Source organism: Simochromis diagramma, unplaced genomic scaffold (genome assembly GCF_900408965.1).
Source record: "Simochromis diagramma unplaced genomic scaffold, fSimDia1.1 OVJJ01000387.1, whole genome shotgun sequence".
Taxonomy (NCBI): Eukaryota; Metazoa; Chordata; class Actinopteri; order Cichliformes; family Cichlidae; genus Simochromis; species Simochromis diagramma.
The window spans coordinates 6,667,318-6,689,595 of NW_024387152.1; the positions used below are offsets into that span (position 1 = coordinate 6,667,318).

The 22,278-nt window shown below is 37.4% G+C and overlaps 1 protein-coding gene across 5 annotated transcripts in view; it reads right to left on the reverse strand.

Moving 5' to 3' along the window:
- The window catches only part of acot7 (acyl-CoA thioesterase 7), a 57,192-nt gene that overhangs the window by 1,477 nt on the left and 33,437 nt on the right, over positions 1–22,278 (reverse strand). For all 5 annotated transcript variants that reach the window (XM_040047505.1, XM_040047506.1, XM_040047503.1 and 2 more), the window contains 2 exons: positions 15,402–15,518; positions 10,605–10,789 (listed from right to left, as the gene is read on the reverse strand). In XM_040047505.1, coding sequence (XP_039903439.1) covers positions 10,605–10,789; positions 15,402–15,518 — 302 coding nt within the window. The remainder of the gene's footprint in view (positions 1–10,604; positions 10,790–15,401; positions 15,519–22,278) is intronic.

Here is a 22,278-nt window from a genome sequence, read left to right on the forward strand (position 1 = left end):
TACACACCAGGTGGTTGGCAGATTCAAGAGCACCTGCCACTCACACAAACAGGGTGCAAAACTGACAGATGGCACCTTAAATTTAAGGAGCGAGCAGGGTGGTAACAAACATGACAAAACATAATGCCGGGGACAAGCTTAAGGGGGTCATTACTCAAATGTGACGAGAATATTAAAACAGTGGCGCTGAGCTACAAACACAACACCAGTGGGAATATCTTATCTGTAGAACAGGTTCAGGAGCATACAGCTGTAATATTGGTGTGTTTGTTGTATGGCAGTTATATAACAGTCAACATACTGCTCAGTCAGTTTTGCTTTTGCCATTCAACTGAAAGTAATGGATAATTCCAGTTCATTGAGTTTGAAAAGAGAGAGAGAAGGGGAAAGAACAAGTTTTTCAGAAAAATAATATAGACACATATAACATACAATATCTGGGCGTCATGTAATATAACCAAGGAACTGACAAGTCATGACCATAAAAATGATTGCTTACGTATCTTACATATTCACATACTTAATGCCTGCTGAAAACCACATACTGTGGTTCTGTACATAATGTAAAATGTAAACGTGATTCTGTTCAGTCAGAATATCTACACAGGTAGGTGAATAGGCTGCAAAAAAAGTGAAAAAAATAAATAAATACACAAATAAAATTATTTATAATTATATAAGGTATGTGTATTTATATAAGTGATTACTGGTGTGATGAAGTTCTAACTGGATTGAGATGGGTTACAGACTGTGAGTTACAGAATCAGGCAGGGTGGGTCAGATCAACTCTAAACAAGCTTAGCCATTGCTTTACACCCCAAACAGCAACCAAATGTAGTGCACTGTGATTGTAATGACCTCATATATGCATGCATACACTGTTGAACAATGCTGATCCCATTTTTTAATTTTTGCATCAAATGTTCCCATGTTTTACAAATTCCAAGGTCTGTTGGCAAAAAGTTAACATATTATCTTTTTTTGTATTCTACGAGCTCCAAGTCTATCCCAGCCACCATAGGGCGAGGCGCAGGGTAAACCCTGGACAGGTCGTCAATGTGATGCTGGGCTTATTTCTGACGTATCTGTTAAATATCTATTAGCATACTCTATAACCAATGAATTTCATTTCTATTCATTTAATGAAGTATTTGTAAATATGTGCCCCCATATATACAAATAATTTTTTATTTAGTGGTTATTCATTTTCTTCACATAAGACAAATATACTGACATATATTTAATTTTCAAGTCACAGTTACTCAGTTAAATGGTGTTTCCTTCCTCGCTGTTATACAGTTTATTATAAAGGTGGTTACAAATGGTTGCCTGTTGCAATGTTGGAAGGCAGACAAATACACAAACATGACCTATAATGTCATAATTCCTTTTGTCTAACTCTGTGGACAATCTATTGACTAGCCTAACAATTCATTAAGTGCATTAATGAGACAGAGGCATCTTGCTCTATCTAGTTAACACTTTGAGCTGTGCAGGGAGCTGCATTATAGCATTACTGAAATAACCCCCAACAAGGTGATTTAGGATCCTAACACCAATTAGAGGCTTATAAATCATCCTTCTTGAACAGGCTGGAACAATCCAAAGACATTATTGTTTATTTATTTAAGTCTGAAAAACTGCAGCCATGATATCAAAGCAAAAGAAAAAAGGTTTACATGGTGAGACTGTTTATGATCAGACAGAACCGTAAGGACGTCAAATTAATTTTAAAAAAATGAATTAATATATTTTATTTAACTTTTTTAAAGAATAAAAATTGTACTAGTAAATAGTAAAAATCCCTCTTTTTAAAACCATATCGATGTACGGTTTGAGATGAGTTAACAAACAGCAAAACTAAACTGTATACCTTACTGCTGCTGATGAATCATAGCTGCAGACTGTCTGACAATGACAGCTAAAAATGATTCTGGCAGGAAAAATGTGAGCTTCACTGTCTGGCTGAAGAAGAGATTTATGTAAGCTTTGACTATTAACATATCAAAGGTTGTTAAAATAAAATAATAATTATTATAAAACATTTTTAACGTGCAATTTTTCCTGCACAGCTTGAAATTGATTTGAACTAATTACATGAATATTTTGTTATTGAATAATTGATTTATATTTCCAGACACCAATTTATACATTCAGCTCACCCATCCAGTAAAAACAAATTCCTGATCACTGTTCAAACCTTGTTTTTTTAGCCTTATTACTTAATAGTCAATAATTACAATAATAATATTACTAATAATAATAATATGCACATATGGCCGGTGCACATCCATCTACACACAGTACCACAGGTTACGTGTGTCGTGCGTATGTTAACCATTATGTTAATTACATTTGCATAACTCAATGAGGCAATTCATTTTTTATTAAGGTCCTTGTTGTGTTCTTAAGTAATTTGTCGTCACTACAGAAATAAAGCAGAAATATCCTTGCAAAAACCACCATTCTTGTTATATTGTATTTAAGGCAAATGCCTATACTCCAGCAGTGTCAAGTGATAATCACTACATGTATTGGCATTCGGGTAAACTGAACCATTTCATGTTTCATCAAGGTTATTTATCTTTACAATAAGAATGATAGCTGACCCTAGCTGATTCAGTGTCTACGGACTTACAAGAAGCTTTTTGGTTAACAGGGCTTTCCCTAAATTCCCATCTATTCTGTTCATAAATCAAAGTATTGAACAAACAAAAAATGTGATTGTGACTGTTAAATCATCCTTTTGTTCAGCATAACAGTTTGTCCTTGTGTTGGTGCTCACTGAAAACTCAGAAAATTACTCATCCGTTATTAGTCTTGATCATCAATGACTTACCAGGCTGGCATTGCCATTTCTTGACCCATGCTGTTTATCTGCATATATAGATATGATCAGGTGAAACATGATGAAGATGATACTAAGGTTAGGGTAAGACGGAGGCGGATGATCTGATATTACAAGCCCAGAAGATGAAGAAGAAGAGGAAAAAGAAGAATTACTCTCAAAATCTTCCAGTGAGATAACATCAGAGCCCAGAACTTTGGCTGATTGGGTCAAACAGCCAGGACAGATGTTTCACCTGTTGTTAATTAAATCCACTCGGTGGACAGCTGAATGGAGCATGAAAAACCAATACGGTGTAAATGTGGAACAGGGACAATACATGTAAAGGAGATTTGCTCAGACAATGCCAGCAAAATGCCAGGTGGGTTCTGTTGTGTTGGCGCGAGCTGTTATTAGAGTGGGCAAGGGGCATCAGTGGCACTGGCAAATGTCACTGTGTAAAGGTAGCACAAAGCTGTAAACAGCCAGCACAAGACAAATAATAGCCATCTGGACTAGAATGAGCCTGGATACTAACCTATATATCTGTGTGTGATAGAGGGACCGAGAGGTATACACAAAGGATGACATTTTAGACAAAGCTGAAAGGTATTTCATTTCTAGTCATAAAATGAATCCTTTTATATCAGCCAGGCTCTTCTGGATGGTGAAAGGAGCTCTTCCAGGGGATCTTTTCATTTAGTCATAAATGCTTTGAGTTTTTTCACTGCAGCTATCTGATAATACAGACATGCCAAGTTCTTATGGGCTTCATCGCAGCTTTAGCAACAGCAATGAAGAGTCTGAAGTATACAGCCTCAGTTGGATCCTATTTTTCAGCAGTTTACTAATGTAAGATAGCTGACAGAAATTATACTGAACTTTCTACTGTAGTATGAAAGATTGATCAGGTAATTTTAAGGGAAAATACAACAAAAAATAAATTTTTTCATATCATTTTTTTCAAATTCACTCTGATGACAATTTTAGATCTGAAAATGATCAGTTGTTGCTTATGTAGCAGTTTAAATACTGGGTTTGTAATTTAATTTAAAGAACAAGTAATTTGCAATTACAAGAAAATTAGAAGTGACACTGATCTCTATCAAAGATTTTCTGAAAGGAAAATTTAAAAGCACTAAAATACAAGTACTGAATTTTGTTCTTTTTTAATAAGACTCATATCATAAATATGCTAAATTACTCTTTCTAAATATAACAAAATTATACTTTTTCATTATGATTTAGTATCTAATTTTGAATTTGATCTCAAATTAAGGCAACAACATGACAATACAACATCACAGACAAAACTTATCACCCTTTTAATCTTCTTTTGGGTGCTGCTGACAGACAGATGTTTATCGGAAAGTAATAAAAGTTGAATAACTTTAACAAAAAAATATCTAAATAATGTACTGTCAAAGAGAAAACTGGGTTTCACTGAACTGAAGAGAATTTAGTTCGAGCTGTGAACACACAATATTTAGTGTATGAGGTAGAATGATAACCCCCTGATGTGCACATTTAGCAGTGCCTAACAGATGCAGGCATGATCTGGGCATTAAATTTAACGGGTGTACCCGTTAACACGTTTCTGATTGTCTTAAATGGGAGGTATCTAAAAATAAACGAGCATCACTTCATGTGAACTACATGAGGTTGTCATGACGACCAGGCTTGTTTTCGTGTCAAGGGAGGCCAGCTGAGTCTTTGCCAGCGAGGAAGGAGGGAGATGGAATAGAAGGAAGAAGGAAAAATCAGAGGAAAGATGGAGCAAGAAGGCAAGAATAAGAGAGATATAGTGAAACAATACTTAAATCAATAAATGGAGATATGCAATAAAGAAAAACACACATACACAAAGACACAAAGCTTTTCTTTGTTCAGCAGGGATGAATGGTGGACCTATTAATACTGTATTTCTACTAACAATGCATTTTTTGTGCTTGCTGTTTTGACCAAAATCCTGGCCTAGCATGTATATACACTATATTTCAGTAATTCCTTTTCAAGATTACTGTTATAGATAGGCAAGGCATTCCCCACTATCCTCTGTGCGCCTGCTGTCCTTATGCCCCACTTCAGCATAACCCACAGTATGCTAACATTAGTGACAGCCCAGCTACACATACACACACTCCCACCGTCCCTAACTCCCTAGTGAGCTGAAACTGAAAAATCTAAAAATAGTGATTGCACTGAGCTCATTGGCAAGAAATCAAGGAAGGGAAAATGGGAGGGAAAGCACCTGCAGTCAAAAATAGCAGAAGTCATGTCGATCAGACTATTTATAGAGCTCAACTGGGGCAAAAGCTGCCATGAAATTATAATAAGTGATGGTTTGAGCTTTCAGGAGTGTTTTCAGTTTAAATTTCAGCAGTACTAAAAAAGGACAAAAAAAAGAGACAATTGCATTATAAACATAAAAGAGAAGCAGGGAGAATCACCTTTTTTTCTTGGTTGTTGTTTGTTTGTTTTTTAACAAATGGAGAACGGAGAACAAAAAGAATCAGAGAGACAAAAGAGAGGTGAAATGCAATCTTGTAATAGACACTGCTCAATAAGACTAGGGGAATACCAGATGGTCACAATATAACATAAAGTCAGTTAAACAAGGGTACTAATTCATAAACCATTGTGAATCAGTTTCACCTGCTTTGGTGCAAATGACAGTGACGACAGGTGCGCTGGAGAGATAAAAACAAGGCTGCGTAAGCAGTCCAACTCATACATGTTAGCACACACACACACACACACACACACACACACACACACATATATATATATATATATATATATATATATATATATATATATATATATATATATATATATATATATATATATATATATATATATATATATATATATGCTGTCCCAAGAAGATGGAACGTCTTGGTTTGAATGGTCCGCAGTTAACGTCTCATGCTACCAGTGTGCTTTCTATATTTTATGTCCACAGAACAGACGATTTTAAAAGACTCTAGTTGTAGTTCTTTTTTATAGCCTTTACCTACTGAAAAAGATCAACAACTTCAGCAGACACGGAGAAAAATGACAGAGGTATAGGTTTCCATAAACATGGAAGGTCTCTATGAAAGACAAATAGATTTAGTCAAGGTATTGTTATTATTATTTAGTTCTGAAAGCGCACACTTGGGTGTCTTTGTCATACATTTTAAAGACTTACAGCAGCCAGTCCATTTTATCAGAGTGCCTTAAAGTAACTCAATTTATGTAACAGTACATGCAGTCATTAGTCTTATTCTACTTGCATGCAGAAAAGTTTACTCATTTCAATCATTCCTGGCAAAATAATACACAGCCAGAATAAGTAAGAGAGAAACAAGTTTGTTTGTTTTATAAGGATTTTCAGTATTCCCTGATGAAAAGGGCTATGGGGTATTAGAAGACTAAAGGTATAAGAGGAAAAAGTTTAGTATTTGGGGAAATGAAGCTTAATTAAATTTTATGCCAAACCAAACAAGCTTCTTTTTTTTTTTTTTACTTCAGTGAAAAGGTTAAAAACAACAAGCATTGCACTGTTCATGGGTAACAAAATTACCCATCTCTAAAGGTCACATTAAGTTGTGGTCACGTACAGGAGTATTTTTAGCTGATACAGTGACTTTGAGGACTCTTGAAGTAGCAGTCTAAGTAACACCGAGTAATAACACAATCTGTCCCACTGTTGAGCATTGGTAGATAGCTTTTGTTATGTTTAGTCAGAGCCAGGGTGGCTGCTTCAAGGTTTCCACTCTTTGTGCCAAACTAACTGCTAACTGTCAGACACGTTTTGTGTAATCACACTTTCATGCTAGCTCAGAAGAAAAGGTTTTAATTCTCTGGAGGATCTTTAACACAGAGACAGTAAATACCACGGCTTACTATTTCTGGGAAATAGCTGATGATACTATTTTGTAAAGTACCATGCAAAAGTCTTGAGCCAGTCCTTGTTTCTTTATGCTTTGCTAGGTAAACCTGGCAATAGGTGCAACGATTTAGTGAAACAGGCAAATGTACATGTACATAAGGCAAAAACAGAGTTTGTACGATTCTAACAGGCTTGAGTGTGTTTGGAATCACTGTCATGAAAAATGACATGAAAAAAAAAACAGAAACTGTTGCCAATACTCTCTCCAGATTCTACTGCATGATGGCTCAAAAAAGTACTGTCCTGTGTACGCGATCCCAATTTGACAAGATCCCCAACACCACTGGCTGAAATACAGCCCCAAACCACGACAGAGCCTCCACTGTGTTGTAGACACTGATTATTGTATCTCCTCCAAAGACACTGATGACGACTGGACCCAAAAATTTCAGATTTATATTTTTCACTCAATAAGAACTGATGCCACTCAGTTCTGTTCTTTTAATTTTGCATACAGCCTTTTCTCCCTGTTTTTCTTCCTTAACAGGGGCTTCTTGACAGCCACCCTTTCACCGAGACCATTTTTGATGAGGCTTCACTGAACATTTTTTCCCAGATTTTTTAAGGACACACAGCACACTAATGCTAATAATATTTGGGGAATTAGCTTGTTAGTGCCAAAATACTATTTTATCCCTCTCAAATGGTACAGGTCCCAAAGCTTTTGCAGTTCATCAACCCGACCATGTTCAAAAAGTGAACTTTTTTTTTTTTGCCTTTGCCATCCGAAGGTCATGACAGTGTGACCTGACAGAAAATGACAATGAATCAAGATTTTTGCACAGATTTGACCTTTTAATGGCATGTGGTGCTAAGCTCGATCAGCTGTTTCAGTTTTCAATAAATTGCATGCTCGAAAAAATGTTTTGTCTCACTCCCGTTTCTTCTTAATGCATGTTCAAGGTCTACTTGGAACCTTGTTAAGATCCAACCATGCAAAATATGATTTTTTGCCATTTTTCAAGTGGTCTTAAACTTTTGATTGGGACTTTATAATCGTTAGTATTTTAGAGATACTGATTCAACAAAAGAACTGGAAACAAATGATGTGTTTTTGTGCCTAAAGATATCATTTAAAATCAAATATTTGCTATTTTGTTTGGTGTGTGTAGACAAAATGCTTTATTATGTCGATTATGACTGATTCACAGGTCAGTATTAAGTTACCAAAAAAAATAAAATTCCTCTAAAAACGGTCGGCCTACGTTTATTACTCAACACTATTTTAAAAATTACAAGTCTGGCTCTTTGGAAGCAGAATATAAAGAAATGAGGGGGGAATCAAGACTTTTGCACAAGACCTTTTATGTGGCCAAAATGTAAGGATGTGGAGGCCAAACACACAAAAACATTTCACTTCCACATCCTTCCATTTTGATTTGTTCTGCTCACAATCATCTGACTTACGATGCTTTTTTTGCTTTTTGATCTGTTTATTGTCTTTCCAACTCCCACGGTCCCATCTCTCCTGTTAGGGAAAATTTGGGTGTTAATTGGACTGACGTGTTGAACCTTATTTCCTGCACATGACGTTTCTCGTGTACACACCAAAGACCAACAATTATGAAAAGGTTTACTGCCATCAGTAGAGTCAGAGTCAATCTCATCTCATGCTTATGCCCCCAGTAAATAGTCATAAAGCCAGAAATAGCACCGATCGAGCCTTGTCCTCCTCCTCTTGCTCATATAAATAAACATGCACGCATTTGTGCTCAATGATCTGTTCCATGAATGTGCACATTCACAGGCAATGCTCATTCTAACACATGCAGACCTGCACACAAAGGGCTCGTGTTTGTGTACATGCACTTTCTTCATAACTCATTCACACACGCGTTTCTCTTTTGCCCTGCCCTTGTTTATTTGACAAGCTACATCAGATCCCTGGCAGCCTAGGCTCCATTTAGATTTCCATTTATAGTGTTGAGGATGAATTATTAAAATCACCAGGAGATTTTTTAGCCTCTCTTTTGATAAAATTGAGGTCTGAATAGAAACTACAATGAGTGTAATAACTGCTACAATTCCCTCCTATTAAAACAAAAGCAATGAGCAGCTTACGTGAGGCAGAAAACCAGGTAATGAATGCATGGAGGGAGAGGCAGACAATGGGCAAACCAAATGCAGGTTTTGTGAAATGGAAATCAGGGGACTGACAGACACTTTTGAAAAGGCCAACCAAAGGCGACATGCATTTGATGAACACTTCTATCTGCAGGGGCATCATCAGAGAAGTCTTGAATAAATGTGCTGTGGTTTATAAAGGTTTATAAAGGCTAACACTGCACCTTCAACTGTGACCTGATGGTCAAATGAGTCACTGCTGCACTTGTGGCTTGACAACACACCTATAACAATCCTTTTTCACGCTTCACTCTCAACCACAGCAGCTTTCTTCCTGCAAATTTCTTATTACACGCTCATGGTACTTGAAACATGGAAGGACACAGTGTCATGCACTACTGTCTTGCAGGCGGGAGTTAAAATGCATTTTTGTAGAATACATGTGTTATTTTCAAAGATCAAAGATTTATTATTTCTATTTGTACTTATTATCATACTATTTGTTTTCTTCTTTGTTCTTCTGTTGCTAGTATTATTGCCTTTGTCTTTTTTTCAGTATTCTACAAATACTTCTAGTTTAATTATAAGTTCTGGTGTAAACTCTATAAAATTTGTACAAGTGTGCACTTGAGGGAATAATGACCCTAACCCAAATTTGAAACTGCCCACCCATCTCATGTCATTGTTGCAAAGCTACCAAATCAAGAAAATGGAGTGCAGTACATCATTAATAACAACAACAACAACTCAAACAAAACATTAAGTAGAATTTGAATTGCTCAGTTACAAAATATGGAGTGAAAATCTTAATCACGACACTTAAAAATAATGTGAACCTTAACACAAACTGCATTGCTTTGTTTAGAATATGGTTTTAAAAGCTCCTCGCTTGTGTAAAATTGCAAAAAGATAGCTTCTCATTAATATTAATGACTTAAACAGATGGCGCATGAGCTCGGTGTTTGCATAAAAACAAGGTTTGGATCGTTATGTGTTGGAGAGCCTGAACAAACAGCAGGCATCTCTCTCCTGTCTGCAGGTAAGCATGCAGTCTTTGCTTGCTGACAGTAAGTGCTGAGTCAGGCATACTCATCCCAGAGATACTCATCTCGGAGATCTTGTGGGAATAATATCATTCAGCCCTGCTCACTGCTGAAGGATAATACCCAAACACTACGAGGATTTGAATGCTTTCTAAAGAGTCTGAAATGTTGAATTCCTAAACAATGGGCAGTATCTTTGAGCTTTCCAAAAACCATGTCTGTGAAGACAGTCTTTAATATATAATCTTAAAAGTATTAGTATACTTTTTCATATTTGTCATTTTTTTTTAGCTATCTGGAAAATTTTAGAGTGGTTTTGGATCAAAGATCAGTCTGACCCAACTCAACATTTTCTATATATGAAGGCTCCATTGATCCAGTCTTGTAATGGCCCTTTTACATGTCACGATAAAGAAAAATTACTAATGGAAATGTTATCAGCTGTTAGAAGAGACCGAGCTAAAAATAACTAGCCTTTAAAAAATGATATCGCAGCAAAAATGCAATAAAATCCATGCCTTGATTATTTTCCATTACAATACTGTAAAAAAACAGACTTGACTGTCAGTGTTTGTGAATGTAATTACTCTGTACTAAGGGATATGGATATAAAATAATGTATAACATCACAAATTATGTATCAAGGTTTTAAAAGACAGGCAGACTTTAATAATAATAATAATAATGGATTGGATTTATATAGCGCTTTAGAAGGAGATTGGACGATACCAACCTTAAGGGCAGGGACAGGCAGGGGCTTATTGTCCTTGTCCAGGGAGATGAAGGTGAAGAAAGCTGAGACAGCACGATATTTCCCCTTCTCTGCCTCCACCACTGAGGACGCGTCTACCAACACCTCAATCTCCATTGATTTGTTACTGACAAATGTGAGTCGTCCCGTCACCGTCACCACACACCCTTGGGAAGAAGAGGAAAAGGATATTGAGCACTCTGATTTTCAGTGTTTTAAAATAAAACCATAAATATGTTGCCATTTAGAGACATTTTCATTTTTTCTATCTTTACCATAACATTTTCTACTATTTCTCAGTCATAGCAGTTATTTTAAGGCTTCACTTAGTCTTATAAAGGTGAAAAAAAGAAGTTGCACAAGGCATCAGGTTTTCACAAAAACACAACATTCCAACCGCTACATCAAAAATACTGAATAATGTAAGTAAACTCATACTAAATAGCTTTAATTACACTGAATATGATCTATATAATAAACCAGCAGAGGAAGATTTCAGCTCTGGTCTTGCAGTCTCTATCACATTGTTGCATCATGGACTTTTCGAGACAGGCCGGCGACCTCTGGCTAAAAGCTCACGCTGAAGTAATATTGAAGCTGCACTTTCTCAGATATCTAATCAACCAACTGTCTTTCACTCAAAAATGTGCTCTCTACCTTTTGTCACTGCAGCGAGGTGGGAAAAAAAGTCATCAAATAATATTACAGAGCATTGTTGATGTATTTCATTATTCTCTTTGATGTGCCTGTACTGTAATATTACTGCAGTTGCCATAGAGACAAGGAAAGAAGGTGTTACTCCTGCAGTCAGGAACAGATCGCAAGTATATGAGTGAGATCTTATAAAATAGTCAAAGTCCTAAATAATAAATGATGCACATAAAAAAAGGGGGGGGGAAGGCTTTTATCAGTGTATGAGCTGCAAAGCACTCTGACACGATGACAACAATACAAGAATCCTATCAGAATTAGACTTGACTGTTGTTCAGTTACAGATCTCGTATTCATGCAGGATACTCTGCAAAATTCATGGGTATGAGTTCGGTTTTCTTGACAAGTAAGCCTCTGTTGTCAAAAGATATGCTTATAGAGTCAATAATTAGGCTTTTTGCAGTAAACCCAGGTTTGTTACCCTAACCCATCCATCCATCCATCCACCCTCTTATCCAATTCAGGATCACAGGGGCCTGGAGCATATCCCAGCTGTGACAGGTTGAGAGGCCATGTACACCCTAGATAGGCTGTCAGGCTATCACTTGGCTGACACCAAGAGACAGACAAGCATTCACGCTCACATTCGAACCTAGGGCCAATTTAGAATAGCTAGTTACCCTAACATGAATGTCTTTGAAGTGTGAGAGGAGGCCCAGAGCGTGTGGAAAGAAAACACACACAGGAACAACGAGACTACATTTATAAAGCAGTTTTTAAGGCTTTAACAAACAAACTTTTTGTGTTTGTTTTGATTATGGTTTTCTGTGATGCAGCCTAGAACTGAAGTACTGAGGGTAAAAAGAAAAAAAATGGAGATGGCAAAGAAATGCAAAACTGCACACAGGTTCAGAGTAGGCACACATGAGAAAATAACACAGTCAAAGTTTATGCCATGCAAAAAATGTCCAAAATCTTAAATTACAAACAACAAGAATTCTAATGATATACGGAGCTTAGCAAATTGATTATCACCACCAAATACAAGGTTTAAGCCACAGCTGCCTTAAATTAACAGTATTATTAATTACCAAAATCACTTTTAAGTTTCTGTAATGTTTAATCCAACAATATGCACAAGGTCTTTAATCAAGTTGAGAAAATTCAACTTTGTAGATTTTTATATATGTTAAGATGACTATTACGCTATCATTATCACACATTCAGTAACCTTGGATGCTGAGATATTTAGGAAACGGCAACAAGGTGATCATGAAAATCCATATGGGTAAAGAACTTTAAACAGATAATAACGTGCAGTAACTGCGGTGAGGTCTTTTCAGCATACCTGACAACCGAGACCACAAATTTAAAGCATTTCATTTCTCTCTTGTCGACTGACCTTTAGAGGGTTTTTTTAATGCTCCCATGTGTCAAGTCTCATTTAGATAAACTATCTCTTACTAAGATTTATTAGGCTCAGTGAAACAACCTCTGCTCAGTGACATTACACAAAAATGAGGCTTGATGATGGGTGATTTTGAAGACCTTCAGATTAATGCAGAATGTAGCTCTTGACTTGTGCAGCATTGGAGGTCAGCCAACCAAAACAACTGGCAGAGTCCCATGTCTGAAGAGCTGATAAAGCTAATCTGCTTTGATGAAGGTACCCAGTCCACGTCCAGGCTCAGTGCTGTGTGCATGTAATGTAATACCACACAACAACAGATTTGTTATTTTAGCGGATGAAGATGGATGGATGGATGGAGTCTAGGCTTTTCTATTAGTCTTTTCACTGACTAACAAATAGCACTGAAGACAAAAACACATTTGAGTGTCTTTCCACGGGTCATTTTTTTTCTTTAGCTAAACAGTACATGGAAATGTCGGGGTTTTAACAAATAATGCTTTCAATGAAATGAAATGTACACTTAATAAACAAGAACAACATTGTGACCACTCACGATGACACACTGGTCCTTTTATTTTTTCTTCTGTATCACATTTTCACTCTCACCATCAGCGCTCCAGTCCCTGTCTCTGAAATGTCCTTTCATCCAACCTTTTGAAGTTTCATGCCTTTCTTCTCATTATTTGTATCTCTGGTTGTTTTGCTATAATGGATCACAGAAAAGACCCCTGCCTGAACCCTCCTATGGTACATTATTGACTAGTATATTATCACCAGTGCATCCTCATCAGTGCCTCAATATTTGAATTATTAAGTCTGCTTTTTTTTTCTTCTATAATTCTGGTGTTCTTTGTGTCTTCTGTCTTCTTTTGAAGGTGGACCTCTGAGGCAGTTCAAATCAGTTCTTATCTATGGTGCTTAAAGTGAAAAGTCCACCGTCCTCTCGGGTATCACAACTAGGTAAATTTTTGTAATTTTTCTACTGTATTACCACAATTAAAATTAAGCTATCCAGATGTCTGGCACTTAGTGACCAGGACCTTAACAAAGACATTTGTTTGTTCCTTTATATATTTATGTGGCAAAGGTTGAAATGCTAGCACCAAACAGTTGGGAGCAATTCAGCTGGCAAAAGAAACAGTAGCAAGATGAAAATGCATAAAAATAAAATGACAAAATAAATCCAGAGGTAGAGACGACAAAGCTAGTGGCTGTTTTTTAGGATCCTTTTTGTTTTGATACTTATTTCCATTATTTCCCTAAACTTAACTTTTTTTTTTTTTGCCTGACCAGCTAGAGCAAAAATGAGAACTGTAGAAGTGACATAACCCCCAAGTCACAGTGGAGCCAGGGGAAATCATGTCAGCACTAACTGAACTGTGAGGACAGATGAAGGTAGCAAGTGGAGCAACTAGGGGCAGATGAAAGATGTGGTCATGGATCTCCACCACTCTGTGCTGTTCAGTTTTCTGGTCCTCACACCCCTGAAAGGAGGTTTTAAATGTTTTAAAGGTCCCAGCTCCTTCACATCCTGCCACTCTGTCTGTATAGTTCAAACTGTTGGAAAAACAGTGAACTGAGCAAATGTTGCTGCATGAAAGTTGTATTTAAAAGCACATATACTGCACAGCTGACCTTGTACACTTGTGCTAAGCTGTAAAACTATTAATTACTCAATGGGGTTGCAGAGATGTAGCTGGTCTGTTGTTTTCAAATCATAACCTAACAATATGAACATTATGTTTAGTGCATCAACAGATAACAGACACTAAAGATGCTCTTAGTAGCTCCCTTATTTCAGATGCATTTTTGATTTGCCACATGTTGATGCCAGATGCCCCCCCCCCCGACACAACCCATCCACCAGCCCTAGGAGTGCACTAGTATTTTGGTTCGACTGGCACAAGTCTCTTTGAAAAGACACAGTCACTTCAGAGGTGTTAAAATTCCACAAAATGACAAAATAACAAACTGTGCGAGTTGGTGGAACAGCTAACAGCACAGACAGAAGATAATGAGGCTGTAACATGCAACCCTGAACTGAACTGAGGAGGTTGCAGTTATACTGTATTGTCAGACATGTATCATACATATGTCTGTTATGTGTGCCTTTTTTAGGAGACTATGTTCCTGCCTTCTTAGAATTGCTTTTATTATGACTGTCCCTGAAGGACTTTGGATAAGCTCACTTATCCAGGAAGTCCTGGCAATAAATTCTGCACTCCAGTGTTCGACTGGACACATTTTCCAACTGAAATATCAAAGGCTACATGGATAAAGGTATTTAGAGGCTTAGAATTTGTTCATCTGAACCTTTCAGACTGTGAGGCGCTTACAGCAAATACAGTATAAATAGACAAAGTTTGGTAATGGAAAATAGTTAGGTCATTATTAACAGTGGTGTGTGTTTCCAGATGTAGTGGCAGCTCTACAAAACACAGTTGGCCTTGGATAGCAACCGTGTGACAGCTGTTAATGTTGGCTTAGTTGATTTAAAACAGCACCGCCAGAGGCTAAATTGAAAAACGCTTTAGAGTTTCCATTTTATCATCTCTGGTCAAAAGGCGAGAAAACGTTTTGCAGCATTCCTCTTGGTAAAGCAAATGGACAAGACAAAAAAAAAGCAATAATCACGCAGAAATATCTCCCTGCATCTCTGGATATTTGTAAGTATCAGAGATTTAAAAGTATGAGTGTATTCTCTGTGTTATCCTCACCTTTCTTGATCTTGCGATGGAAATTGATGGCATCCACTGAGGCAGTGACAATATTGGTATTGCAGTGACGAGCTGCCACAATGCCAGCGACCTCATCCATCAGCTTCATGGTCACACCTGTGTCAAACACACACACTTTTAATTTATTGCATGCAGTCCAGCCAAAAAAGAAGCTGCGTAGAAAACCCTTTTGCACCACCCCAATCGAATTTTCTTACTCCACTGTGGCTCTCTTGAACAATAAGACACTAATGACACCACCCGTCCATCAGTTCTGTAGCGATGCTACATGTGAATATTAGCTAATGTGCTCCACTCTCTGCTCAAGCTACAAAATAGCTTTGTTGTTTGTGAGTAATAAAAATACATTTTCAGGGTCAAGAATGAAGCAAAACTGACCAACATGTGATTGTGAGCCTGTACAACCTGTAGCATCCAGCACTCTTTTCATCCCCAGTGAAACTTGACACTCGCTTGTCTTTAAATCGACAAAAGCTTTTAAAAGAAAATGTAGTCATCAAGCTGCCGCCAAGTTCGAGACACGGTTTCACTGAGAAGAGATTATTGGATGTGGAAGCTAATGGGATTCCTAATGCAATTAGAAAACTATCCACCTAAAGTTAAATGCCAAATAATGAACAAGTCTGCTTGCCATTTTCTCAACATTACCTTTTCTTTCAGACGCATTAGTCTAATGTGTATGAGCTGACTGTCTACCAGAAGTGTTTCCAGCCAGCTCACTGTAAGCTGAAAGATGTCATCAGGGCTCAATTAAATAAAAGCCATTATTAATTTTTACGTTTTCCCCATGTTTGGTAATTCTTCAAATTACAGCTTGTCAAATTACAGCTTGTCTTCAAATTACACTGTAAACAACATATAATGAAAAGGCAAATTGAAAAAACACTTACAGACACTACACGGGTCATTTGTCTGCACCATTAAAACAGGATAAATTATATTACATTTTTATTTACATTTTAAATTAAAACAGGACAGAGTAACATTACCAAAACCTATTTTTTTATGTTAAATCTAAGTAACAATATTTTCTCAAATTAGTACATACAAATAGTTTACAGGCAGTAATTGTGCCATTTTTCCTTCATTGCAATGTTTGACTGTATACAATGACCACTGGTCCTGCACTGCTTTCTGTGAGGCACAGTGTGAGTCTAATAAAACGGGTATAGTAAAACTCACTATATATTCAGACAAACACCATAAATTGGCAAACTGTTTATACAGCCCTGCACATAATGAGTGTCCTAAGAAGCCGGAAGACATTGAAGAGTGTAAAATTATTATTCCTGCACAAAACGTCTGAACCGGTGTTGGCCAGGCAAGAAGCACAAAGTTAGGAAAAATTGCCGTCTGGCTAAGATCTCATTTCCAGTACAACTGCAACGCGTCGTTGTTACTGTTACAGATCAAATAAACATTAATTAGTGAGCTACAGTCACGCTTCAGACAGAGCCAGTAAGCCCTGCGTGTTTGAAACGCATACAGAGATAAATGTTTGTGTTTGCTGTGCGCAGTCAATGTGTTTAGCCCAATCTTGGTAAAAACAGGGTGCTTGTAAGTATCTGGAACACAACCTGCACAAAGACAAAGAGCTGTTTCTCAAGAAAATGAAAACATGTGGTCGTAACACATGTGAAGAAGACTTGGATAGATTGTTTGCCGCAGTTTGTTATTACAGTCGTTATCAATGACTGGGTACTCAGTCTCAGCCCTGCAGCTATTCCAAAGTGCAACAGTGAAGTCTGTTCTCTGTGAGAGATGAAACAACAAAAGCTCAATAGCCTCCTTTTAAAGTCAACAGGAAGGTGTGCATTTGATTAAGATGTAGACAGATTTAGTGAAAAGTATCACATTTCAAACAATTCAACAACAAAAAAGTTTACAGACCACCTTTTCACTCGCAAATAAATCTTGGAAATAGTCTGATGTACAAGAAAACAGTTTGAAATCAAAGTTTAGAGATTACACGAAAGCTTTGCCATTTATACAACACGCAACTTGGCAACTTGTGTCAAATGCAAAGGAAGCAGTTGTTAGTTGAGCTCTCGCAGAAAGCAAGTGTGTGGCTTAAAATGAACAGAAAAAATAAAGAGGACGGCGTCTGCTTGTCTTGTCTGTTAAAGAGTGTGTGCACTCTGTGAAAGAGTGTGTGCACTCTTTCACATGTGCTTTTGTGCACCTACGCTCATTTGAAGACAGACGTACCCTCGGCTAGACACTCCGGTTGCCTCAGTCGTTCCCTCTGAGCTGCTTTTTGTATAGCTTGTGTTACAGCAAATCAATAAGTGTGCTTTCTGATTGCTGATTTGGCTCCCGAGGGTTCATACCATCTGCACTGTGTAGCTCTGTTTGTGACAGCCAAATGTGTGGGAGTACAAACAGAATGTACCGCTTCTCCAAAATGCAGCATTCACTGTAAAAAGTGGGCCCACTGAGTTGATTAAGAACTAAACACGCTATTACTGAGACATGCTCTTACCCCAAATCATGTTCAGAGAATAATGGTCATTTTATTTACCGTCCCAGTGTCTGCAAAGTGACACTGTCCAGCTAAGTAGAACCATTACAGACTGTACTAGTTCCTGACTTTCCAACAGGACGTTTTAAAATAGAAAATGGATTAGCGCTGACTCTGATGTGTGATTATTTGGTTCAACTCAAACCCAAAACAAAAAACGGCTGATCGACTAAGTATATTTGTCAAAAGTGCTCTCTGATTGAGGCTGATGATATGACTACATTTAAGGAAATGCTGTTGCCACACATAAATGGGACAATAGCATGTTAAGCTAAAATGTGTTTGGGCAAACAAAATTGTGTCCTTAAATCTGTTGTAAAGTTGTTTTTATTGGGGTTTCTTTTTTTAAAAGCAACTTTTTTTTTTTTATCTTGTTTTGTGTTTTGCTTTGTTTTTGTTTTTTTCATTTCTGCTATGTTGTGAAAATTGATGGGATCTCACCTAAGATTGAAAATTTCCCCTGGGTACAAGGCACAGCAGGCTACTACAATTCAAAGCCTGTAGCGGTCGTGTCTGAGCATGTAACACTTAATGGAGATGGATCCTGACCTGAACAAGATGATAAAATTGAAAGTAAATGCCGCATTACATCAAAGTGGTAAACTTCCCGACTTTAGTTTGTTAGGATCCCCCTCTAACTGAAAGTTCCTCTCAGCTCATTCCATTTTATCTACCAACAAATTTAATCATTACCTTATAAAAAAAAATTCAAAAAGGGAGACAATAAAAAATTTTCATAGTACTGTTTGCATGCAAAATAGGTCACATAATCACCCGGCTCTGCGGTTTTACTCCATCCTAACATTTATAACAACTTCTAGCTGTTGTTTTGGATTTCAGCTGCATTTATTTTTTCCGTCTCACAGCTCTGATCGATGTTTTTAAACAGAGGAAGCAGCTGTTTTCAGGAAAAATCCCCCACCCAGGACTAGACTACATGCGAAGTTAGTAACCGGCTCATTAACAGAGTGAAGCATTTAACAGCAAAAGGCCAGATATTTCACTGTTACAGAATCTGATCTGAAATATCCGTTTCTGTAAGTAGATATTAAAGATACACTCAGATTTGTTACAAAGTTATTACAATTGAAGCTTAAATCTGAGAGTAGAATTTAAGGCAGCAATCTAACTGAGCCAGATAAGCAGTAAGTAGATAGTGCAGCTCCATTTTCTATATTAATGTCTTGTTTGTCGTCATTTCAAACAACAAAGTATCTGAGTCGGAAGCAGCCGTGGGTCAACAGATAAACCCAGAGACTTCTGGCGGCTAAGAATAACTACAAGCACTTTTTCGCTAAAAGTTTAATGACCTTGCTGATAGGCAATTATGAAGAATCGTCAACATTATCTACATTTTTAAAATTTCGTTAAGTTTACTTTTGTTTTTTTCCACAACATATGCTTGTCAAATTACAGGAAAATGCTTTAGCACTTCCCAGACTAGTTCATTAGCATTACTCATCAGCAGCAGTAAAGTTATAGGCTGTATTTACTTCAGAGTGCTGCTATTAAATTAAGTTGTTGTTGGGGAAAAGCAGTGCGTGCCAGTGTGTATAAAGAACATGGGGGATGCTAGGACCCCAGTTGTTTTATTAAAAAGCTGACCAGAGCTACAAAAAAACAAAAAAACAAAAACTTTTGTTACGTGGACAGGACATGATGGATAGAATAGAATAGAATAGAATAGAATAGAAAGCATTAAATAAAGAAAACATTAAATATATAATAAAAAACATGTTTTATACACATAAAATCAATAAGATATAACTTCTTTCATATAGCCCTTTACTTTTTCATCTGCATCCTACTACATGCCACCTGTCGCCTATTTAAAGTGCTTACTTACTGTGTATAGTTCCTTATTAATCCAACATTTAAGCACATAAGTGGCTGTGTAACATGTGCATGAAATATGCAACTTTTAGTGTACATGAACTACATGAAAACGTACATAGGAGGAACATCATGGACAACGCATTATTGACACTTAAAGGTTCACTTCTGTCTGGCAGACATTTTTTGTACTAATTGAAATAAATTTTAAAAGCTAATTTTAAAAAAGCTAAACTGCAATTTTGGTAAATGCAGTGTCTTATTTACTGTCCACAGAAGAGACAAGAGTCAAAATCAGGTAACTGCTGACAACTCATTTTAGCTGCACATATTCCACATTTCTTGAACCCAAATAAATGCTTGCATATCATTTATTTCTTCCAAGATCAGCTTGGATTCCCAAACTACCAAGTGCAACAAAACCCTATGACTACAATGTTGTGCCACATCAAGTTAAAGACTGCACTGTCCTTGGGGACCAAAGATGCTTGTCTTGATTAATCACTACCGTCAGAGGAACTGCTAATGCAACTCCTGCACAAATCTCTCTGTACAGTCAATGTAAAAGGTTAAAGTGAGGCTCAATGTGAGACTGCAAAAGAGGACATGCAAGGCCAAGTCAGCCCTGGGCCTGGCGTTACACATTCACAGAATGACATGGCACACTATGACTCTCCCTTTGCCGTAGGGTGGGAACACAGAAGGCGGGAGGGGGAGGGGCAGCGTGTGTGTGAAGAGGAAAGACAGCTCACTCCAATGGGGAAAAAAGGGCAATTAGCAACCAAGTCCGTAGTGCAGCCCAGTTTGCCACGGGGCAGAATACCTCAGTGATTAGATTCCTTGTGACGATTTTCCCAAATCTTCACGGACAATGCTCTCCATAGGCAACAGGCACAATGAGAACAATGAAGGAAGTCTTCCAGGCAGCTCTTGTTGCCCATCAACTCTCTGTACTAACTTCAAGCACTTTTAATTAGAACCAGCTCCGCACATTACGCAAGGCACCCATGGATGAAAGGCAGAGACGTGTGAGACCAAAGGATATCGACAGCAAAGCATGAGAGACCTCAGCCTCTCTTACGCGTTCTCTCATGGCCTCCTATACTCACCCCTTCGATAACTGCGTCTTTATTTTTTTCTGTCCTGCATTTTGTCTGTCCTCATCTACAGCTGACAATTTTGTCCACAATTCTGCCCCCACCCCCCAGCACGTGCTTTAATCATGGACAGTATCAAATGGTTCAAACTGCCTCCTAATGAGCTGTTACTATAGAAACAGCTCTTGTTAACATTACTGCCATGCAGCAACCCACCCACATCTTCTTACAAAGTCCCATACGCTACATTTTTTGTATATTTTAACGTTCTGGGTGAGCTTTATTAAACAGTATGTGCCTCCTAAAAAATGCTATATGTGCTAATTACAAGCACGGTCATAGTTACCATTTACCTGATGCCACAGAAAATGACTCATAAAATTCCTGTAATGGAATTTCTGTAAAAAAAAAACCAAAAAACCAAAACATGTTTTTCGATAAAGGGATTCGCCACCTATGAAGGTGTGTTTCATCTTCTCCTGTCAATTATTTTTCAACATGTAAACCTTGGCCTTCATTAGAGTGATTGACATGGCTGCTTTCTGTTAAGAAATACCTACTAATTAATGGTAAGTAGGTAAGTAACATACGAATAAGCAACATAGTTTGGAGGACAACCATAAAAATGGATACATGTAAGATTTATTATAATTTCACCTGGTGAGTTATAAAAAACAAAATTATATGAGAGGGAAAACTATCTATAGAGACTAAAGACCTTTTTGAGGAGCTATAAAAAGTTCATTTCTATTCATTTGTAAATTTGGGCATCATAAAGTGGAGGTTTCTGGCCTGTCTCAAGCGACCTTTCCAGGAGCTACAGTTTTTGATATTTTCATCTTTCCTTAATTCATAGTTTTCACTACTGCGCTATTTTGTTTTACCTGTATTGTTCCTTTAAGATGCCTCTCTAAATACCTTGGTTGTAATGTGGTTATCTTACTAACTGTTGCTTTTTGTATCAATTCAAAACAGTTCAGCTAGTCTTCTTTGACCTCCAGAGAGCTGCGTTCAGTGTGTATATTTTGCCTTTTTCGGAGCACTCTCTTCTAATCCCTAGAGATGGTTGTGTGGGAAAATCCAAGTAGATCAGCATTTTCGGAAATAGACCAACAACTGCTGAAGTCATTTAAATCGCATTTCTTCCCTTTTTTTAATGCTCGGTTTTAACCTTATTGGTTCATCTTGATTATATGGGCATACCTGAATGCACTGAATAGCTGCCATATTAGAGTTTTGCTTTGACAAGCAGTGGAGCAGGTGTACCTAACAAAGTGGTCGGTGAGTGTGCGTATCCATGTGAATTGGACATACAGACTGGGTCAGCAGAAGACCATACGAACTGGACAGGAAACCAACTTTAACAAGAGACAATTGGCTCAAGTCACTTTGCTATTCCAAAAAA